At 41.4% G+C, this 19,899-nt stretch overlaps 2 protein-coding genes across 4 annotated transcripts in view; one reads left to right on the top strand and one right to left on the bottom strand.

The window, feature by feature from the left end:
• ifngr1 (interferon gamma receptor 1) overlaps positions 1-19,899 on the top strand; it is a 467,767-nt gene that overhangs the window by 281,896 nt on the left and 165,972 nt on the right. The window lies entirely within an intron of this gene.
• Positions 1-19,899, bottom strand: part of usp34 (ubiquitin specific peptidase 34) — a 79,077-nt gene that overhangs the window by 51,493 nt on the left and 7,685 nt on the right. For all 3 annotated transcript variants that reach the window (XM_044341627.1, XM_044341635.1, XM_044341646.1), the window contains exons 2-6: positions 13,993-14,083; positions 9,540-10,140; positions 7,870-7,920; positions 4,468-4,617; positions 3,229-3,296 (exon numbers count right to left, since the gene is read on the bottom strand). In XM_044341627.1, the coding sequence (XP_044197562.1) occupies positions 3,229-3,296; positions 4,468-4,617; positions 7,870-7,920; positions 9,540-10,140; positions 13,993-14,083 (961 nt within the window). The remainder of the gene's footprint in view (positions 1-3,228; positions 3,297-4,467; positions 4,618-7,869; positions 7,921-9,539; positions 10,141-13,992; positions 14,084-19,899) is intronic.

Genomic DNA, 19,899 nt, shown 5'->3' with positions numbered 1-19,899 from the left:
CAATTGTCTGATTAGCCTAATTAGACTAAAGCCTTGAAAATAACACATTTCACCAATTTGTGATTATAATTTTGACTTTTTTCATACAATTATTCCTCCAATGATTAAACCTGATCTGTCCTCCTGCTGATACAGCGAAGCACACGTTTTATAAAAACACAGCGTCTCTTTTAAAAAGGATGTGCAGCAGGTCACTCAGTGGACCAACTCCAATCCTGAAACAACATTTTTAACTGCATCCTGTCCCGGATCACTTCTGAGTGACACGTCGCTATCACGTCACCTCGGGTTAGTGAGGTCGTCGTAGAGTTCAGGAGCTCCGGATGATCCAAGTAAAAAGGTTTTAATCAAAACTAGCCGATACAAAAAAAAAAAAAAAGAAGGATGACGGTGAAAAACCTGCATTTAAGGATCACTGGACGTTCATTTTGCCCCGAGTGGGAACACAAAACGCCGCTAATCATCATTACAGTCAGCTGTCTGCAGTAATAACGTACCTTTACTTAAACCTCATGTCAACAAGACACCCTGAAAGTGGCATCTGTTCTATATGGCTGCTTAATGGGAGCTGGGTGAGGAGGTTCCAGAGGGCATATAGTATGATTTACTACGACACCGTCTCTGAGATGGAGAGAATTCAATATTTTAATCACACCTAAAAATCACAAGTAAACAGATAAGTGCTCACCGGCCATGCTGGAGATTGTGTAACCGCATGGATTCAGATCACACACACATTTTTTGGAAATGTACGAATGTGAACGTTCACTCGGTTCTCTGCAACGTAATCTCTCTGTCTTATTGTGTAGCTCGGACACTCGGATGGATCGGTGCGTGTAGGAGACCGATGTCTGGTGACATGGTGGGAAGGATGTCATTACTAAAGAACTGGCTCAAGTCTGACCCCCCCCCCGTAGCAAACAATGGACGTCAGTTACAGATGATATACTGGTGATGAAGCATCTTACATACAAGTTGAAAATGAAAGAAGATCTCTTTGTAAAAAGCTGTTGAGGATGGTTGTCATATAAGGAAAGAAGTGATTCTACATAACTGTACGCAAGTTTGTTTGTTTCCCTTTTATTATTCTTATTATTCTTTCCTAATCCGTAATCCTGAGGAGATTGTCTTGCAATGTATCATCAACATTGATAACTAAAATAAATAAAAATGGTTAAGAAACCCGGTTTCAGTAACCAGAGTAGAGAATTAGAGAAACATGACTCACCAACTATTCCTGGAGAAGGACGACTTCTTGGCCGTGATAACGCGGATTTATAATCTGCCTTTTAACATGTGAACATGTGCAGGACAAAGACTTCAGACAGGGGAAGTAACTCTAGGAGATAATTACATGTTGCTCTTGATATTCTAAATAATATCCTTCACAAAAAAAAAAAAACTGAAACTAGCATAAATTGTAGCCTCTAGAAGTTTAAATAAGTCAGTTTCCACTGCTGATCACGTGACTATTTGACAAAATTTCCCTAATTCAAAGTTTCCAGTTAGATATTGAAAGTTTCACAGCCTGCAGCTTCTCGTAACCTTATACTAGCTGAGTCAATCTTCTTTTTTTCTTTTTTTTTAAATCCTTTCCTGTTTGCATGTTTCAACCTCAGTGTTTCCTGTTATTTAATGTTTGACATCTTCTTGTAAAGCTGATATTAATCCATATTGATAGATCTAATCCCTAATCTTGTTACTCCAGGTTATGTGTGCTCACACGTCTGTCATGCATCACACACACACACACACACACCGCTGCTGCTGTGTGTGTGTGTGTGTGTGTGTGTGTTGCCCTTTAGAGAGTCGTGTCTAGCTGTTGAAGCTGCATGACGAAGAATCTCCTCCTCCTCCTCTTTCTCCATGTTAAATGTTGATTTTTTTTTTTTAAACTGACTCAACAGTGACCTGGCTGGATACTCTGAGGTTAGCATATGTTCAAATAAAAAAAAACGGCAGAACGTCCCTTTAATGATTATTTTTATTGCAGTTGTCGTTTCATCGGAGCATCAGCCCGCCTGCGTCACATGATCGCAGTCCTGCCAGCGCTCTCTCTCTCTCTCTCTCTCTCTCTCTCTCTCTCTCTCTCTCTCTGCCTCCTCTAGGGTCATGTGAGGAGAGGTTGACTGGAGGGCCTGGCAACTGTTGCTATGGTGACGGAAGCTCTTCCTAGCAACAAACGTGTGGCACTTTGGTATTTAGGAAGAGGAGGGAGGGGAGGGGGAGAAGACGAATGAGCGAAGTGCATTGACTGACTGAGCGAGGGAGCGAGAGAGAGAAAGAGAGAGAGAGAAAGAAAGAGAGAGAGACGGAGCTCAGACAAAAAAAAAAAAAAAAACCTCGACCACATCTGGCAACATGGAATCCCTCAAATCTACTGTAACCGGGAGACATTCACAGTTTTCCAAAAGCATTTTAAGATTCAATATGTATCATTTTAATATCCGTCATTACAGAATAACACAGTCGAGAGGAAAAGACTCAGCGGTTGTATCTCCATTTTTTGGGTTGTTTTTTTTTTTTTTTTTTGTTGTTTTTTTTTTCCTCTCTGTATCGAATGAAAAAGTCACCACCTCCCCTCTGCACAAGCTACGTTTCCTTTCAGCCTCATTTGGGGCGGAGGAGCTGCCGGATGCTGCGCTGACGGAGAAGGAGAAGAAGAAGAAGAAGAAGCGTGGCGTTCCAACAAAATGGCAGCTGTTCAGTCACAAATACAACCCAGGGACAGACCGGAGAACAGGGGCCTGAAGGGTGTGTGTGTGTGTGTGTGTGTGTGTGTGTGTGTGTGTGTGTCGAGTTAAACTGACGACATTTTTCTCCTGAGCTCTACACGTTCCAGAGTGAACTGTAGAGGATCGGCTTCGATCGACTTTAAAACAACAAACCAGTACGACTTCTCTGTCTGACAGCTGACTAACTCACCAGGAAGAAGCAAAGCAGGGCTGCAACTAACAATTACTGTCATTATCAATTAATGTGTCGATCATTTTCTCAATTAATCGATTAGTTGTTTGGTTTATAAAATGTCAGAAATGGTGAAAAATGTTAATTGATGTTGTTTTGTCCCGAGCAACCAAAGATATTTACGACTAAAAACAATTAAATGATTTATTTAAATAGTTAGCGATAACATTTTCTGTCAATCAGCTAATTGTTGCAAATCTTAAGTGAGAGAAACTTCCTACTCTGTTGCATGATAAGAGCAGATGAAACCAGTAAACTCACCGTATTACGTAGGTGCGGAACGGTATGATGTGCTGCATGACCGCAGGGATGTGCAACCATATCCGGATCTGTGGGCAAAACCAAAAACATGACGCACAACTATTAAAACATCAACACACGGAAACACAGCGGAGAATCAGTGGATGTCTTTAAAAAAAAAAAAACTACATTTAACTCAATTGCCAAGATAAAACTAGTGCAGTAATATTAGACAGTCAGAATAAAGCAATACAATTCAACAGAACCACAAGCCTCCAAAATGACCATAAAGTTGAATTAACATCTCTATAAAACAGTTTTAATAAAACCAGAACCTTATTATAACCTTAAAGGAGAAGGCTGGTGATTTTATATATTTTTCTTATTGTCACCAAATCTCATGCACAGAGCCGAACCAAGAATGAACTGATCTGTTTATCTCTAGAAGTATTGTGTGTTTATCCAAAGTCTGATATATCTTTTCCCTCCGTTGTCGTCCAAAAACTATTAAAGACTCATCAATGAGTCACATCGCTGCACTGGGAGACATGTTCCTTCATCATGAAGAGTTCGGTCATGTTAGTTTGTTTAGAAACGGCTCTAAAGACTAATAACAACGTCACATTTTCAGTCCCAGGAGAGCAGTTCTGAGTAAAGCAAACAGCACTGAGCACGCGTGTGTGAACATAGTTGTGTTTACAGCTTCGTTAGCTTGTTGTGCTACATATAAACAACCTCTTGACTTTGTTCTACATTGTAAATTTCTCAAAGAACTTTAGCGCAAAGTCAAAAGGTTGCGATATGTAGCAAAACAAGCTAACGAAGTCGTTAACAGAACAGCGTAACCACACGTGTTCAGTGGCATCTGCCTTACACAGAACTACTCTCCTGGGACTGAAAATGTGACGCTGTTATTAGTCTTTGGGGCCGTTTCTAAACAAACTAACGTCACCAAACTCTTCATAATGAAGGAACATCTCACTCTGACGTGTTTTTAATAGCTTTTGGACAACAACGGAGGTCACACAATACTTGTAAGCAGATCAATTCATTGTCAGTTCGGTGGACGATAAGAAAAACATAGAAAATCATCAACCTTATCCTTTAATAAAGCTATGATATTATTGTAGGGCTTTTATATTAAACTACATTGGTTTTAACAACTGACAAAACTACAAATTTCCCTCCAAACTGAACTTCCATCTTGAATTTATGATGATGACTCTGCGAGTAGCGTCTTGTGTTTTCGGTGAGACTCACGTTGGAGACGATGGTGATGAAGGCGTGGGCGATGGGGAAGGGGAGGCTCTCGGGTGTGCCCGACTCGAAACACTCCTTCATCAGGGAGAGGCCGTGCTTCCCGCAGAACAAGCAGACGTAACGCAGCAGATGCAGAGGCACCTCCACGTCCTGGCCAGGAGGGGGCGACAACATCAGATATGGTGCGTTAATGAATGATTGTTTAGACTTGAATAAAACTCTCAAAATCTGCTTTTCTGCCAATCTTTTAACAACTAATTGCATGTAATTAACAGCAAAGTAAAATCAGTTTACATCATTCTTTAATATTTGTTTTCTATCAGTTGTTTGGCCAGTAGAAGTATTGAAGACTGGTCATTTGTCTTGATGTTCCAGCTTTTTTTTCTTTCAATCCAGCTTGTTCTTGGCTTCATCTCAAAGCAATCACCCCATGCGCTTAATGAAAACTTTATTACGGTGGGAAGGGACAAGCCATCGAGCCAGGCAGATTATCCGGGGACACATTACTGCTCTCTGGGGGGCAATAACTTCATCTGCAGGAAACCAAAACCAAATTCAATAAATGGCAACAGCTTGAAGAACTTCTCCGCCTGCAACTCGCAGTGATCCTCAAGTTTATCACCCAGTGCAGCTTTTGTTCCACACTGACCAGTTTAACAAGCCTTAAAATTTAAAAAACACATCACTTAAGAAGTCCTGCAAACTTGCATCACTTTCCTAAACCCTGTTATTTAATCTTTTGTTCTGATCTGTTTTTATCACAAGAGCTGCATTATGAACTCAGACCCAATGAAATCCTGTTGCCATGGACGTTATGAGGCTCAGCACACTGTAATAATGTGGGCGTCGATTTGACAAAACAACCAAAAGGAAATGTAGACAATGCTGAACTAAACAGAACTGTACTTCAGTCAAAAACAACACTGACAATAAGCTCCAAAACTATGATTTCAGGCCTTTCTGACATAAACTGATTGTCTGTTTTATGTGTTTTTTTACTTTGAAAATCACTGTGTAAATATACATTTTCTCTAGTAATTTCTAGTGTTGGTATTTCATCATCCACATCTTTTTTTTGTGGGCTGCTTCTTCTTATTCTATTGTGAGTTTACTCGCACTCAACTTGAACCTGACAAACCCGTAAACTGACATTTTTAAAAGGGTTAACATCATCCTGTGATATTCAAAAAAAAGAAACCTCAGCTCTGAGTCGACAGGACAAAAAACAGAGAGAGAGAGAGAGAGAGAGAGAGAGAGAGAGAGAGAGAGAGAGAGAGAGAGAGAGAGAGAGAGAGAGAGAGAGAGAGAGAGAGAGAGGTAACATGAAACCTCGACTCGGACGGCGTTTATATTTGGATCCTCGGCTGCTTGGGCGTCAGGTTTCTGGAGGTCATATCTGAGATAACCTCTCAGCTCAGGAGACAATAAGAACTTCGAAAGAGTGAAATGCAAAAACTGATTTCAGACCAGCGCTCGTGTTACAGTTTAGGAGATAAAACTTAAAAAAAAAACAGAAAATACTGAAGTTTAAGTTGATAATAAAAGAGGCAGCGGTTGTTCAATTATGCGCTCAAATAACGTTTCAAAATAAAATTGATCGTCTGCCTCCACAAACAGCGTATGTCTAATAATAGCTAAGCAACTGTGAGCTGTCACAGCAGGACTGTCACAAGCTTTTGATATTTCTCCACATGCTGAAGCAAAGAGCAAGAGCGGTTGGGTTTGGTATCGTAAGACGCTAACATTCCTTGCTAACTAGCTTACTACAGTAGTAGCGCTACTTCCAAGCTAAAGACGACATTATATGATGGTGTTACAGGTTACGTTAGAAAAACCTTAATCAGAAGTAACATGTAAAAAAACTGCAAATCCTGAAAGGTCAGACAGGTCAAACTGTGGCCTCAAATCCCAAAACGTTGTGTTGCTGCACATTATTAGCAAATTATTGTAATCACATTATTTTTCCTATTTGTAGAGAAGTAAAATGATTAACTGCTGCATAATTATGGTTAAATAACAATCAGGATTATTTTGCTTTGCATTGACATCACAATTGTGTTTTATTTAACACTGATTGTGAGCACAATGTGATTCAAATGTAGAATATTTTCAAAATAAGATGTGAAATTAGTTCTAAAAAAACAGAAAGTGTTTGAACGCCAAAAATCAGGATCACAATTATCAGATAATTAATTGTGAAAAGCCAAATCTCTGTTTATGTTTACTGATACTTTTACTATCTTATTCACTGATATTGAATCTATATCTGCACATGTTGGTTCTATACAGTTTACTTCATGGAAAGCTTTTGAACATCACTATGAGATGTAACTTCAGCTCAGTGCTGAATAAAGATGCTTTCCCACAAGCCATCACGAGATATTTTAGACTAAAAATCACAGGAGGTGACGCAGTGGAAGCTGCTGTGAGATGAACTGAACTAAAACTCTTCACGCTGCAGAGTCCCGATCATGAGGCTCTCTTTTGTTGTTTGTCTTCCCTGTTTAACCAATCCTTGAGCCTGTACAAACCCGCTAAAAATTCATTTCCATAGCATGTACACACAGTGACGTCTGTAAGCAACCAAAGAAGAAGAATGCAAGAGGCGAAACACACACACAGCCCCCGCTGACAAAAACATGTGACCAATAAACCTGCGTCTCTTCAGCGGGTTCATGTGACGCTGTTTTGGGCCCCTGATGTCCTCTCGTCTCTTGAAGCAATTCCCAACATCACCCATGCTCCCCCCCTCCCTCCTCCCTCCTCCCCCCTTCCCTACCCCCCCCCCCTGCTCCTGCTCTGGATGCAGCACAGCTGTTGGATTTTTGGGCAAGGAGCTTGTTCGTGCAGCTTCCTAATAAAATAGTTTCAGGGTGGAATAAATGACAGACTTACAGCTAGCATGAGAGCGAGAGGACAGGAACTCATTTCACTTTTAAGCACAGCAGCAGCAGCAGAAACAGCAGCAGCAGCAACTAAAGAGTAAATTCACTCGGCCCATAAAACATCAGAAAAACCGACAAATGCCAGTTGCAATTTCCTGCAGCCCGAGTAAATGTTATCAAATGTCTTGTTTTATCCGCCCGTACACGCTAAAACTCAAAGATATTAAAATTTACTATCATGGAGAGACTAGAAAAAGAAGCTAATTATTGTATTTAAACTGCTGAAACCATCAAATGTTTATGTATTTTTGCCTTAAAAACAAACTTAAAAAGATCAACTTTCAATTGTTGCAGCTCCCAAAATGGACGTCAGGAACAAAACGACTGAAGAAAGCTGTTATTGTTATTTGACCACATTGGTTTTGAGGGATTATTTTTCTGCCGTAGGTGTCAGGTGATCGACAGGAAGCATGAGTGTGACTACTAAAAGAGCCGGGGATAAGGTGGACTCGCTTACGTTCATGTCACAGAAGGAGCCGAGGATGTTGCTTTCATGAGCAGATATGTCCTGGAGGAAGGAAGGAAACAAAAAAAAAGAGATTTTAGACGTTATATATGCATGACAAAGAAAACTTAACTCCAAATCCCAAAAAAAAAACAAGTAATTACAAGGTTTGTTGTTTGAATTACAAGCTCCGTGTGGATAATGAATTCGGGGCGAGGTCTGAAATTAACACCCATCGAGCGCCAAACGCGGGTAGATTTTCTGTTTGGCGAGTAAATCTCGGAAGGCTACGGCGGGTAAATGTTTGTACCAAAATAGCCGTGTAATAAAATATCAGGCATGATGGCTCGGATGAAATTACTCATGTCCGTCTCTATACAGTGTGGACATGTGCACCATATGTGTTTATTACACGTCTAAACAGTGCTGCCAAACTGCTTGTAAAACACTTTGTAGAGCACATTTAAACACAACTGTAGTTGCCCAAATACACTTGATTAACCAGTGATCAATATATGAAGATCATTTTGATTCAAATGTTGCTCTGGCCTCTTCCTCAACTCTGTATTCAACATAAAAGCTTATTATCTCAATGAAATGTACTGAAATGATTGTATATGTGACACAAAAAAGGACAATTTCTCATTTTGGCCAGTAGATTTTTTTCATCTACCAGTCAGAATTTTAATTTGGGAAACTGGTTTCTAAATTACAAACTGTGTTCAAACTCAACAAAATGATGTTAAAGCAGCTTGAGCAGAGAGGAATGTGTGTTCTGGTAAAAGCAGAAGACAAACTGCAGCGTATCAGTGTGTTTATTTATTTCACAGTAGAAACACGTATGTGAGTCCCATTTATATGAACTGGATGATGTTCTCTATCATTTAATTAAATCATCTCAAAAATAGTTAAATAAATTAAAAAAAACACAACAAACCTAGAGAGAGAAAAAAAATAAATCAATAAAAATACTATTTGCATAAGAAACATAAGTTTGTTTTCTCTAATGACTTCAATCACTGGTTCATTTCTTTGTTTTTTGGGGTTTTTTTGTCTTTTCTATTAGAGGAATCACACTGTGAGTTGTTCTCTGGCAGCAGGAAACTTGTGTTTAGTGGTGGTAACAATAGTGCATTTTCATAATATAAAGAACCGCAGTTGTTTTTGAAATTGCACACGTTTTGACCACCAGGGGCAGCGAAACGTATCTTGAGCAACAACTTCTGTCAGAGATACAACAGAAGAAGAAGAAGAATAACTGGTGAACGTGTTTACAGCGCAGCCAAACAATCTCAACAATCTCATCCAACACTGTGACATCGTTTACACTACGCGCATCGTTACGCGACTGTACGCAAGTTAAATCCTGAGGTGAACAATAACAAACACTGTGTTCAGAGGTAATTATTAAATACAAATACATTAAATGGCTGTTGCTGACAGATACAAGCTATCAACTGTATAAAAAAAAAAATCACATATGAACCTTTATTTCATGTTGTTTACACTGTGTATCACACTTTACTAGAAATAGATTTAGTCTTCATTTTTAGCTGAGTGAGTTTTGTTCTTGTCTAACAAAAATACTTCTATGACTTCGACTGTCAGCCCTGCTGATCCTGGTCAGCGGCGTGCTGGGTGTGTGTGTGTGTGTGTGTGTGTGATCTGGGTCTCGTTCTTACCTCTATGGTGGGGTGTGTGTTGTGTTTGTAGGCGGTGTAGAGAGGGAACTGGATCTGGAAGATCTTGGCGGCACACAGCAGCAGTTTCTCTCGTTCTTCCGTGCTCCAGGAGCTGAAGGGATCCTGGTTGTCACCGCTACTGCCGCCGCTGCTGCCGGCCCCGGCACAACCATCACCACCACCACCACCACCACCACCACCCCCAGACCCGCTGCCGCCCTCCCCAGGCCCCAGTACTTCCATCTGGGCTTCACCCGACTGGTTAGCCCCCTGACCGTGACCCTGGCTCTGGCTCTTATTCTGGTTCTGGTCGGGGGCGTCGGCGTCCTCTTCGGCAGAGTCCCGCTCCACATTCACAGGTTCGTCCTCCCCGGGCGAGGACGGCTGGGGGAGGGGCCCCGGCGCGGTCTCGTTGCCCCCGCTCCATTCAGACCCTGCCCCCTCTGCCCCTGATACCCCTCCTTTATGGATGTGGTCCTGGACGCTGCAGAGGCGGTCTCTCAGGCTGCTGATCTGGGCGATGACCAGGTTGATGAGGGCGTAGACCAGCTGGTTGAAGACCTCCAGGTGCTTGTACTCCTTGAAGCAGCAGAGACATTGCCTGGAGACAGAAACAGGAAGCTTTAAAGACCTTTATTCTCACATCAGGAGATGAGATCAAGTTATTTGTGACTTTTTTTTGTTATTTTTCAGTAACGTTTAAAATATGAAAATCAACTGTCGGTCGCCGTGGGAACGATACTGTTGTACCAGAGATGTTTGTCAGAGGAAACGAGATCTGTCAACGTTGCTGCAATTACTGCCGGTAATTAAAGTGGTGTTAAGTAATCTGTGACAGATTAGTCACATGCAGAACAGCCGCAGTACTTTCTGTACTGATTAATCCATGAATGCTCTTTTAAGTTCCCAGAAACCAAGACGTCTGATGATCTAACTGCTCATTTTGTCTGAATATCCATTAAAAACCCAACAAATGATTCAGTTTATAATCATATCAGATAGAGAAATTCATTCAAAAACATGTTTTTATTCTCGTTCCTTTCGGTTTGGATGTTTGTTTTCACCTTCGTCTGCTGAGTTCACCTTGAATCTGACTTTGAGGGGGCGGGTCTACCAGTATGATTTGTGACATCACAACTGGTTTGAAAGTCAATCCCCGTCTGATTATTCAAGTTACACAAGAGTGATGTGGAAACCTGAAGCCTCCGGTGCACACGAGACTGAGAACGGGTGGACTTTACAGTGACGGAGGAGACGTCTGCTGCTATTCAACTATTAAAATGTCAAATATTCACACAGTCACAGAATTTTTTAATGAGATTTAAGGATTTAATGCAATTTTACAAATTTCTTACCAAGTACTTGAATTTTTTAGGACAAACTTTATTGATGCAAATTAATATTTAAAGTGTAATTTTTATACATCTTAAAACATGTCTGAATGGGAACTTAACAGAGATTATGTTTTATTTCTTTTTTATGCACAATTTCTTCTGTTCACTTATTTTCAAATGTGATTAAATACTAAGAAGAATAAAAATACAGTAGAATGAGCGCTTTGACAATTAACTATTAGAGGTGTCCCCGAATACAAATACATTATTCAGCAAAGCACAAATAGTGGTTATTTTATGAATATTATACAAATTATTTGTTTTCGGGGGAAAAAAAACAAAAAAACATGTTAAATACCAGCGTGCAGGTCGGTTACATCACTATCTCAGTGTCTCTCCTCTGCTCCGCTGTGACGTCTATCAGCAGGTCTTAACGAGGGGAGTCACATCCACCTGCTGCATGACGCACATTTCCTAATTTGGACATCAGTCCCGGAGTTGGGGGTGTTCTCCAGAGATAAAGCTGAACTACTGACACACGCTTCATGAACACTTATTGTAACACTTTAATTTTCTACAATTAAAAGCGTAATTAAAACAAAAACAGGATTTTTAAACCTCTTTCCACTTTTATTCAAATACAAATAATTTTGCTGCCTCAACAAATACAGATACAAATACTCTCTGCACATCTCTATTAACTACAGATCTCAGCCACAAATCTCCAGAAACACTGAGATGTGTTTTTTTTAAATCGAGCGGATCTTTTATTTATCAGAATCACAGCGAGTCTTTAATATCATACTGGATTTGATCTTCTTTGTATTCATATCCTTTAGAGGCGTAACACTGACGCCGGGTTTCTTCATTACTCTTGTGTGTATGAGCAGGCTTTTGTTCCCTCAAAAAAAAAAAAAAAAAGTATTTTTATGAAGTGCAACTTTGTGTAAAAACGGTGTCAAAGTCTCTCCTTCCAATCAGACTCCATGACTAAAATCAAGTAGATTAAATCCAACATGTCCTGTTTAAAGTTTCTTATCAAACTATACATGACGAGTCACAAGAAATCTCCTACAACTTTTTTTTTTTTTTTTTTTTTTAAAACACAAAAGTAAAGACACACTCGCAAAAAAAAAAAAAAAAATGAAACACAGCAGGCACAAGGAAAGAATTGCTACTTGGTCATTTTGAATGAATGAGTCAGCAGATTTTCAGATGAAAAACCCTCCTCAGTGTTTAGGTCAGCGACTTCAAGGCTCCTTCAACCACCAAAAATAAAAACATTCCAGCTGGATGAATAAAAGCAGACCGAAAAAAAAAGAAAAACTAAATGAGAATCATCATTACTCCCAACCTTCATGTCGTCTGACGGCCTCGACTGTCGCAGCAGATTAGAGTCTTTTCTGCTTCCATAAAACAGGAATCATCTTCCTGATTCTTTATTTTTTTTATTTATTTATCCGAGTGGAAACCAGCAGAGCATGAAAGCATCATGAAGGTGGATTCACACCTGAGAGAGACGTCCAACAGGCTGCTTCCACCGGGGGGGGGGGGGCTCAAAGGCAAGCTGGATTATGGTTGTTAAGGAAATAAAGGGTGAGTCATTTATTTGCTCATACCGGATTTTCCCTGCTGGTAAGAGGCCAGCGTGACTGGAGTTTGTCCTCGTTTTCTTCGCTGCTTAACATCAATTTCAGGATGGTTTTTTCCAACTTTTATGAAGTTTGATTTGCTTTTTTCTCTCTCTCTCCTCATTTTAATGTTTGTGAAAGACACATTGTTCTGTAAGCTCGAGTTGGAGAGTGTGTGTGTGTGTGTGTGTGTGTGTGTGTGTGTGTGTGTGTGTGTGGGAGGGAGGGGGGGGGTGTGGGTGTGTGAAACAAAACCCTCAGTAAATCATAGTCATAAAGTCCCATTGAAGGGAGAGTAGCAGACAACAGCTGTTTGTGTGGGATTTTGCTGTTGATGCAAATTCAAACACGTGTCGAAGCTCTTCTACTGAAACAGCGTTTCAACAGAGACAACTGTTTGTCAGATTAGGTTTGAATTTTGTCTGGCGGCCAATCCGCATAGAAAAGCTTTCTAGAAGAAGAGTCGCTCGCACACGCACGCACACACGCACGCACACACACACACACACACACACACACACACACACACGGGAAAAAAGATCCCGTTTTATCAGATTTATCGATCCACAGTGATTTTTTTTACGCTCACGTTTACGCTGTTTATATGTTCTTAATTTATTAACGGTATCTATATTGATTGATCGGTGTAGCTGTGAGCTCGCCGGTTTCGCTACGGCGGGCGGGGAAATAAAATCTGTGAATCAATAAATAAACACACAGACGTTGTGGATTTCTTCCCGCAGCAGCTCAGTTTCTAACTGGTTTTAACCCTGATCCCGCCTTCTCTCCGTTGGCTCCCTGCTGGTTTCAGAATTGATTTTAAGATTTTACTGATCACTTTTAAAGCACGTCTGGGTCTGGAGTGACCTGCCCGAGGAGATAAGGCTCAAAGAATCAGTGACGTCTTTAAATCACTTCTTAAAACTCATTTTTACAGATTTGCTTTTATGTAAACGTCGTCTTTAGATCATCTTTGTATTGTCTTTTAATCTTTTTATCGTCTCTCTATTGTTTTTCTACTGTGTCTTTGCTTTGTGCTGCTTTTGCTTTGTCTGTCAAAGCACTTAGTAAACTGTGTTTTTAACCCTTTCTTGCATGGCGTCCACTACAGCGGACGGATGATTGGAAGCCATCTTGAACCATTTACGTTGTAGCATCATGTCCCAACTAGCAGGTGTTGAACCTCCAACGTGTTGTCTACAAATCCATCTGAATATCATTTCTGACTCTCTGTGATTTTGAGATAATTGAATCATAAATTCAACATGGCGTACGGTGGAGGAAATACACCACGTAGCTCAGGAATATCTGTTAAATACTTTTATTCTCAGAGAAAGTCTATTTTTCCAACTAAATAAGATTCCCAGACGATCTACATGTGGTCATGTGATACCATTTATCTCAGCAGAGGATGAAGGAGAACAAAACCAGCCATCAAACTTGGGTTTTAATTGAGCCTTTTAAAGTTGGTCTATAAACAGCACTGACCTCTGCGTCCAGGAGCTGATGTAGCCCAGCACTCGCAGGGCATGTTCTTTCTTCAGTTGGAAGCCGCCTTCGCTGCCGTCTGCATCCGATACTGAAGGAGAAGAAAAATACCTGTTAGTGAGAAACTGGATGCATCGACTGTAATCTGTCAACACCACACATTTAATTTGAAGTAACTGAACTGATTTAAACATGATCTGACAGATTAAGTACTAAAAAGTCGTAAAAAGCTGACGGAAAAATTTTGTTTTCTTGCCTACTAGGCGCCATATTCTTCCTCTCTTGTTTCAGAGTTACTGGTTTATCGTGGATGAAGCCAATAGCCTGTCCGTGCAATTTAGTGCACTTCTTGGTCTGGGGGATTGAGGGGGTTTTTTCATGGTTTGAGCCCCACAACTGGGCAAAACGGACCGACCTGAGCTAATGGAAAAAATCTATAACACTTAAAAAAAAAACCCTTATTAGTTCAAATAAAAGTAAATCTTTAACTAGAAATATCGTCTCGCGGTTGTACGTCTCCGCCAACCAGTCGGGTTGCAGTTTACGTCTCACGTCTGCCCAGACTCATAATATCTGTAGTGAAGACTATGAAGGAATTTAATAAAAGGTATCGAGTGTGTTTTCCTTCTATGTGTTCACAAGCTGATTCTGATAGAAGACACAGTAGACGATGCTTCAGAGACCGATGCTGCTGCAAAGAAGCCACCGATATTAAAACATGGACGCTTCTCACACACACACACACACACACACACACACACACACACACACACACACACACACACACACACACACACACACACACACACACACACACACACACACACACACACACACACACACACACACACACACACACACACACACACCTTCAACCCGGCAGCATCTAAACAATCACCACAGTTTCCAGGTGGGAACCAAGATTAGTGTCACCAGTTCAGTGTCCCACCGAATGTGAAACATGGTCACAATCAGTTACGGTGTTGAATAACGGCCAGAAAAGTGTTTTTGCAGAACGTTATGATGTCACAGTGAAGTTGACCTTTGACCTTTTGGATATAAAATATCATCATTTTATCCTATTAAAATACATTTGTGTGAAACTTTGTCATAATTAGCAAATGAATTCTTGAGTTATGGTTGAAACGTATGTTTTGTGAGGTCACAGTGCAGCGTTTCCACTATAATCATACAAAAAAAACATTTTTCTAATGACAAAAATAACATCAAATGTCCATTCATTTGGAAATCAATAGCGTTTGGGAGTTGGCGTTAAAGAGTAGGGCAGTGTGCGATATGTGTGCGTAGCAAGTGAGCGGTTGAGTGACCCCTGAATTCCACCGGACGCGTGTGCACCACGTTCCAGCTCCGACGCGGCTGCCGGAGCCGGTCGCGACCACTCTAGTCAATGTATCCGATTCCACCGGGCGCACCGCGGCGTGTTTCAGAAGCGGCTCTCCGCTCCGCTGCGCTAAAGATAGGCGCCTCGTCTTTAGGAACCTTTTAACTACGCAGCCTAATTAACCATAGAAGAAGCACAGAAATCAAGGAAAATGACCAAATCAACGAAAGCTGAGCAAGTTTAGTTGCCCTGCTACTGCAGTAATTACGGTAGCCTTAAGGGACTTTATCAGCTTTGATTAGGCTGCTGTAATTACTGTAGTAGGAGTGCAACTGACTTTAAACGGCGGATGGCTTCTCCACAGTGAAGACGCTCCGCTTCTGACACGCTCCCGGTGGAATAGAGCGCCGTGCAGAGGACGGAGCAAAACCGCGTCGGAGCCGGAACACACCGCACACACTCCCGGTGGAATCCCGGGGTGAGAGAGCGAGCGGCAGAAATGTGACGGTGAATGCGAGCGGAGCAGAGGAAAAGGTTAGCAGTAAGTTGTCAATCTGGCGGTAAATGTACAGTATCGTTTCCCCAACTGGTGGAAAAGTGAAGGAGGTTAGCAACGACGGGTGAAATAGGGAACGCTCCCCGCCAGACTAAAGCACTCAACCTAGAGGAAATACTGCAGTGACCTTGACCTTTAACCACCAAGATCAAATCAGTGCATTCTTGAGTCCGAGTAGATGTTTGCACCAAATTCAAAGAAGATTCCCTCGTGGCGTTCCTGAGACATCCCGTTCACAAGAATGAGACGGACAGACGGATGTACGGACAACCTGAAACATAAACGCCTCATAACGCCTCATAACGCCTCTGTCATGCTGAGTTTTCTTTTAAATAAACTAAATGTATGTTTACATTTAGTGTTTCTTACTAAAAAGACATCATGTTTATCCTCGAGGTCTAATAATAGAGCTGAATGCGTTTCTCCTCCTCATAAAACATTTGCAAAGCAGATTTCTGAGTAATTTAAATCCTTCATTGTTTACATCCATGATTACTAGCTTACATTCTTCTTCTTCTTCACCGCTTTTGTAGGCGCATTGCTGCATTTCCTGGTTAATTACAGCCGCCTGTAGATCAGTGATATCAAGGGACCAACTCATCATAAACTGCTCCACGACACTATTACAGGTCAGAAACTCCACAGTGCACCTTTAACGCTACAACATACACTGATATTTTTAAACAACAGTTCCAGCTCCATTAAAGAAATGGGGTTTTCCCAGTTTGGTGTGGAGAGGAACTCTACTGGCCTGCTGCAAACACCAGCACCTCTGGGATGAAGTGTGAGCCAAGGTCTCATCAGCATCAGTGAGGTCCAGCTCTCTCCCTGCATCTGGTGGAAAACCTTCCCAGAAGAGAGGAGGCTGTTACAGCGGCAGGTTTTTTAAAATGTTCATCTATCACATATGGGCGTAATGTCCACATACTTTTGGCCGCGTAGTATAAACAGATATTGCAGTTTTCTCCTTGTTGGATGTTGTTCTTCTTCTCTTGTTTGTTTTCACATCCTGCGTCCAGCTAAATAAACTATATTTGCATATTTATAGATTTTTAATGAGGGAGAAGTAGATTTAAAAGGTAAACTATTTTAAGGATTTTAAAGTGGTGATTGTAAAAACATTATCAGGCACATATTATTGTTGTATGCAGAGTATTTTTATACGTTTTAATATCTGTTTGAGGAGATCTTTTAATGTTTTTGTCATTTTTGATTATAATGTTGTAATAATTTTTGGGGCATCATTGCCAAAATGTGTTCATGTTAAGCATGTAAATACAGAATCTCAGATGACATGTTGTTCCAGCTCTCATACCAGTATAAAGATATTAAATATTGGCACCAGACTTCGCTGTTATTCTACTGGTATCAAAGATCCACATCAGTCACACCCAGTTTCGAGGAATCAAGTGTCTCCACTGAATCACTGACCTCAATTTGGCAGCGAAACGGGACAAAAACACACAAAAACACAACAGCGACAATAGTAACCGGTCAGCCATCTTGGCCGTGCGAGCAGGAAGTTTCCTCTCAAATAAAACTGAACCGAAACCCTTTCAGCTCCACATGTGAACAGAAGCTCCTATGATGCTTCAAAAAGGGAGGCGGAGGGGGGGGGGGGGTCGACTCTGGGATATCGGCCCGGCAGATTTGGCTGTTTTCCTGCAGCGGCGTCGAGGGATGTCGTTTCACCGCTTTGATGATGATGATGATGATGCCTGGGAACAGGCGAAGAGGTGCCAACATTAAACCCACTTTATGGCTGCAGCTCGGGATGAATATAAATACAAAAGAGGAAGGGGGGGGGGGGTGAGGGGGGGAATTTCACCGTGTGATCACAACTCCTCGGCTACTGAACTGTTCAGCCAGACTGGAGGCGTTTAAATATGAATCTTCCAGCTGTGACGCTGCACAGATCTACTACAGTGTGTCTAGTAAAGCCGACAACAGGCTGACTAAAACACACCCGGACTGCTACCAATCTGCAAATATGGAAAAAAAACAAAACATGTTCATTGATAGAAGCAAGAAGGAAATCTCTCAGAGCTCAAGGTGACGTCTTTAAATGTCCAGTTTTGCAGCATCAACAGTCCAAAATCCAAAGATATTGAGTTTACTTATCATGTAGCACAAAGAAAAGCTTTGAACTACGGATGCAAGATATTGGATTTTTTTGCCGATATGCCGATATTTCCAACTGACTGTGGCCGATACAGATATATGCTTTTTTTTCCCCAGCTGGCTGAGGAGACTATTATGCATGCGAGCATAGATTGTACTAAGTATGATCAAGAAAGACAATATATGAAGGAAGAACTGAGGAGTTCAGGAGCTCAGCATTAAAACTTTAATGAACCTGTCAAGTGGGAGCAGCAGTAGAGTTTTCATTGAGTTTATTAGACAGACAGGATTAATGTGGAGGATTTAATCTCTGGTCCACACTCTGGAGCAGAAGGTGGCGGTAATGCACCTGATACGCTGGTTGACAACCGCTGGCATAAACCAAAAAGATTTTTTTTCCAGTCAGAGTGGTACATCCTGTCAGCCGAGGTGTTTCCTATCTGTGCAGCAGCTCCTCTGCAGACTGTTTCACCCTGACGGTCCCGGTGTTTCCTCCGCAAGCTGCACTTCACTCAGCCGCCCGTCAGACCCGCTGCTTCTTCCCACTTTTAGCCGGGGCTAACGTTAGCTGAGAGGCTAGCGGAGAGTTAGCTGCAGCAGGGCCGGAGGGAAGCACAGCTAGCTAGCCTCTGCTAGCCTCCCAGCTAACGTTAGCCCCGGTTTGTTATTCGGGTTAAAGTGGGAAGAAGCAGCTGGTCTGACGGACAGCTGAGTGAAGTGGAGACCGGGACCATCAGGGTGAAACAGTCCGTGGACGGAAGCACAGTCAGGCGGCGGAGATGTCAACAAATCGGCCTCTCATAACTGGCAGAAATGGCCGATATTTCATTTTAGATCTTTTATCGGCCGATACTGATGATGTGCCGATAATATCCTGCATCCCTACTTTAAGTGTTCAGTTTTGAAGCATCAACAGTCCAAAATCCAAAGACATCGAGTTTATTTATCATGTAGGACAATGAAAAGCTTTGAATCGTCACATCTGAGAAGCTGCAACCAGCACGTTTAGAAATAAGGCTTCAAAAATGACCAAACAATTATCTCTTTATGTATCTATTTATCTCAGTCGCTTAATCAACTTAACCAAAGTTATTATAATTCATCCAGAAGACATCATAAAGGTTTTATGGGCGATCCATCCAATAGCTGTTGAGACGTTGTCGTCTGTAGAGTCACATCACTAACACGACCAACAAAAGCTCTACTGTCCATCATCATCATCATCATCATCATCTAGAAGCGTAAGTGGACACCACAAACACACACACACACACACACACACACACACACACACACACACACACACACACACACACACACACACACACACACACACACACACACACACACAGCTGGCATCTCAAGGTCGTCACATTATCTTCTCCGCACTTCATCTGTACAGAAAGTAAACATTCCCTCCACAGCAACAGCAGTTTCCTCACATTAGTCTTTTAGTTTTGACCTTCGAGCATCTTCCCACCGACAAGAAAACCACAAATTGTCAAATATATATAGATCAGGTTACATTTTAAGCTCAAGAGTGAAGCTAAAACATCTTTTACCTCTTTGTTTTCTTATTTAGTGTTTAGGAACAAAACTTCTGTAACAGATAAAAACCTTCCTGTTCCTGCGTCTTTAAAGACCCGACCGGTGACGTCCACATGTTAGACTGGAACGTAACCTTTTATTTCATTTATTATAATTACAAACCACGTTACACTCGTCCTACTGGAGCCTGACAGTTTAAATACAACACATGATATGATTGATTGATTGATTGATTGATTGATTGATCGGGACAGTGTGCAATGTTTTAAAAACATTAAAGATGCACTGCACCGGAGTTAGCTCGAAGCTAATTTGCATCCGTAGTCCCCCCCCCCCTCCC

The sequence above is a fragment of the Thunnus albacares genome, chromosome 3 (genome assembly GCF_914725855.1).
Source record: "Thunnus albacares chromosome 3, fThuAlb1.1, whole genome shotgun sequence".
NCBI classification, from domain to species: domain Eukaryota; kingdom Metazoa; phylum Chordata; class Actinopteri; order Scombriformes; family Scombridae; genus Thunnus; species Thunnus albacares.
The sequence above is the reverse complement of the archived record's forward strand: the minus strand, read 5'-3'. Positions and strand labels throughout refer to the sequence as shown.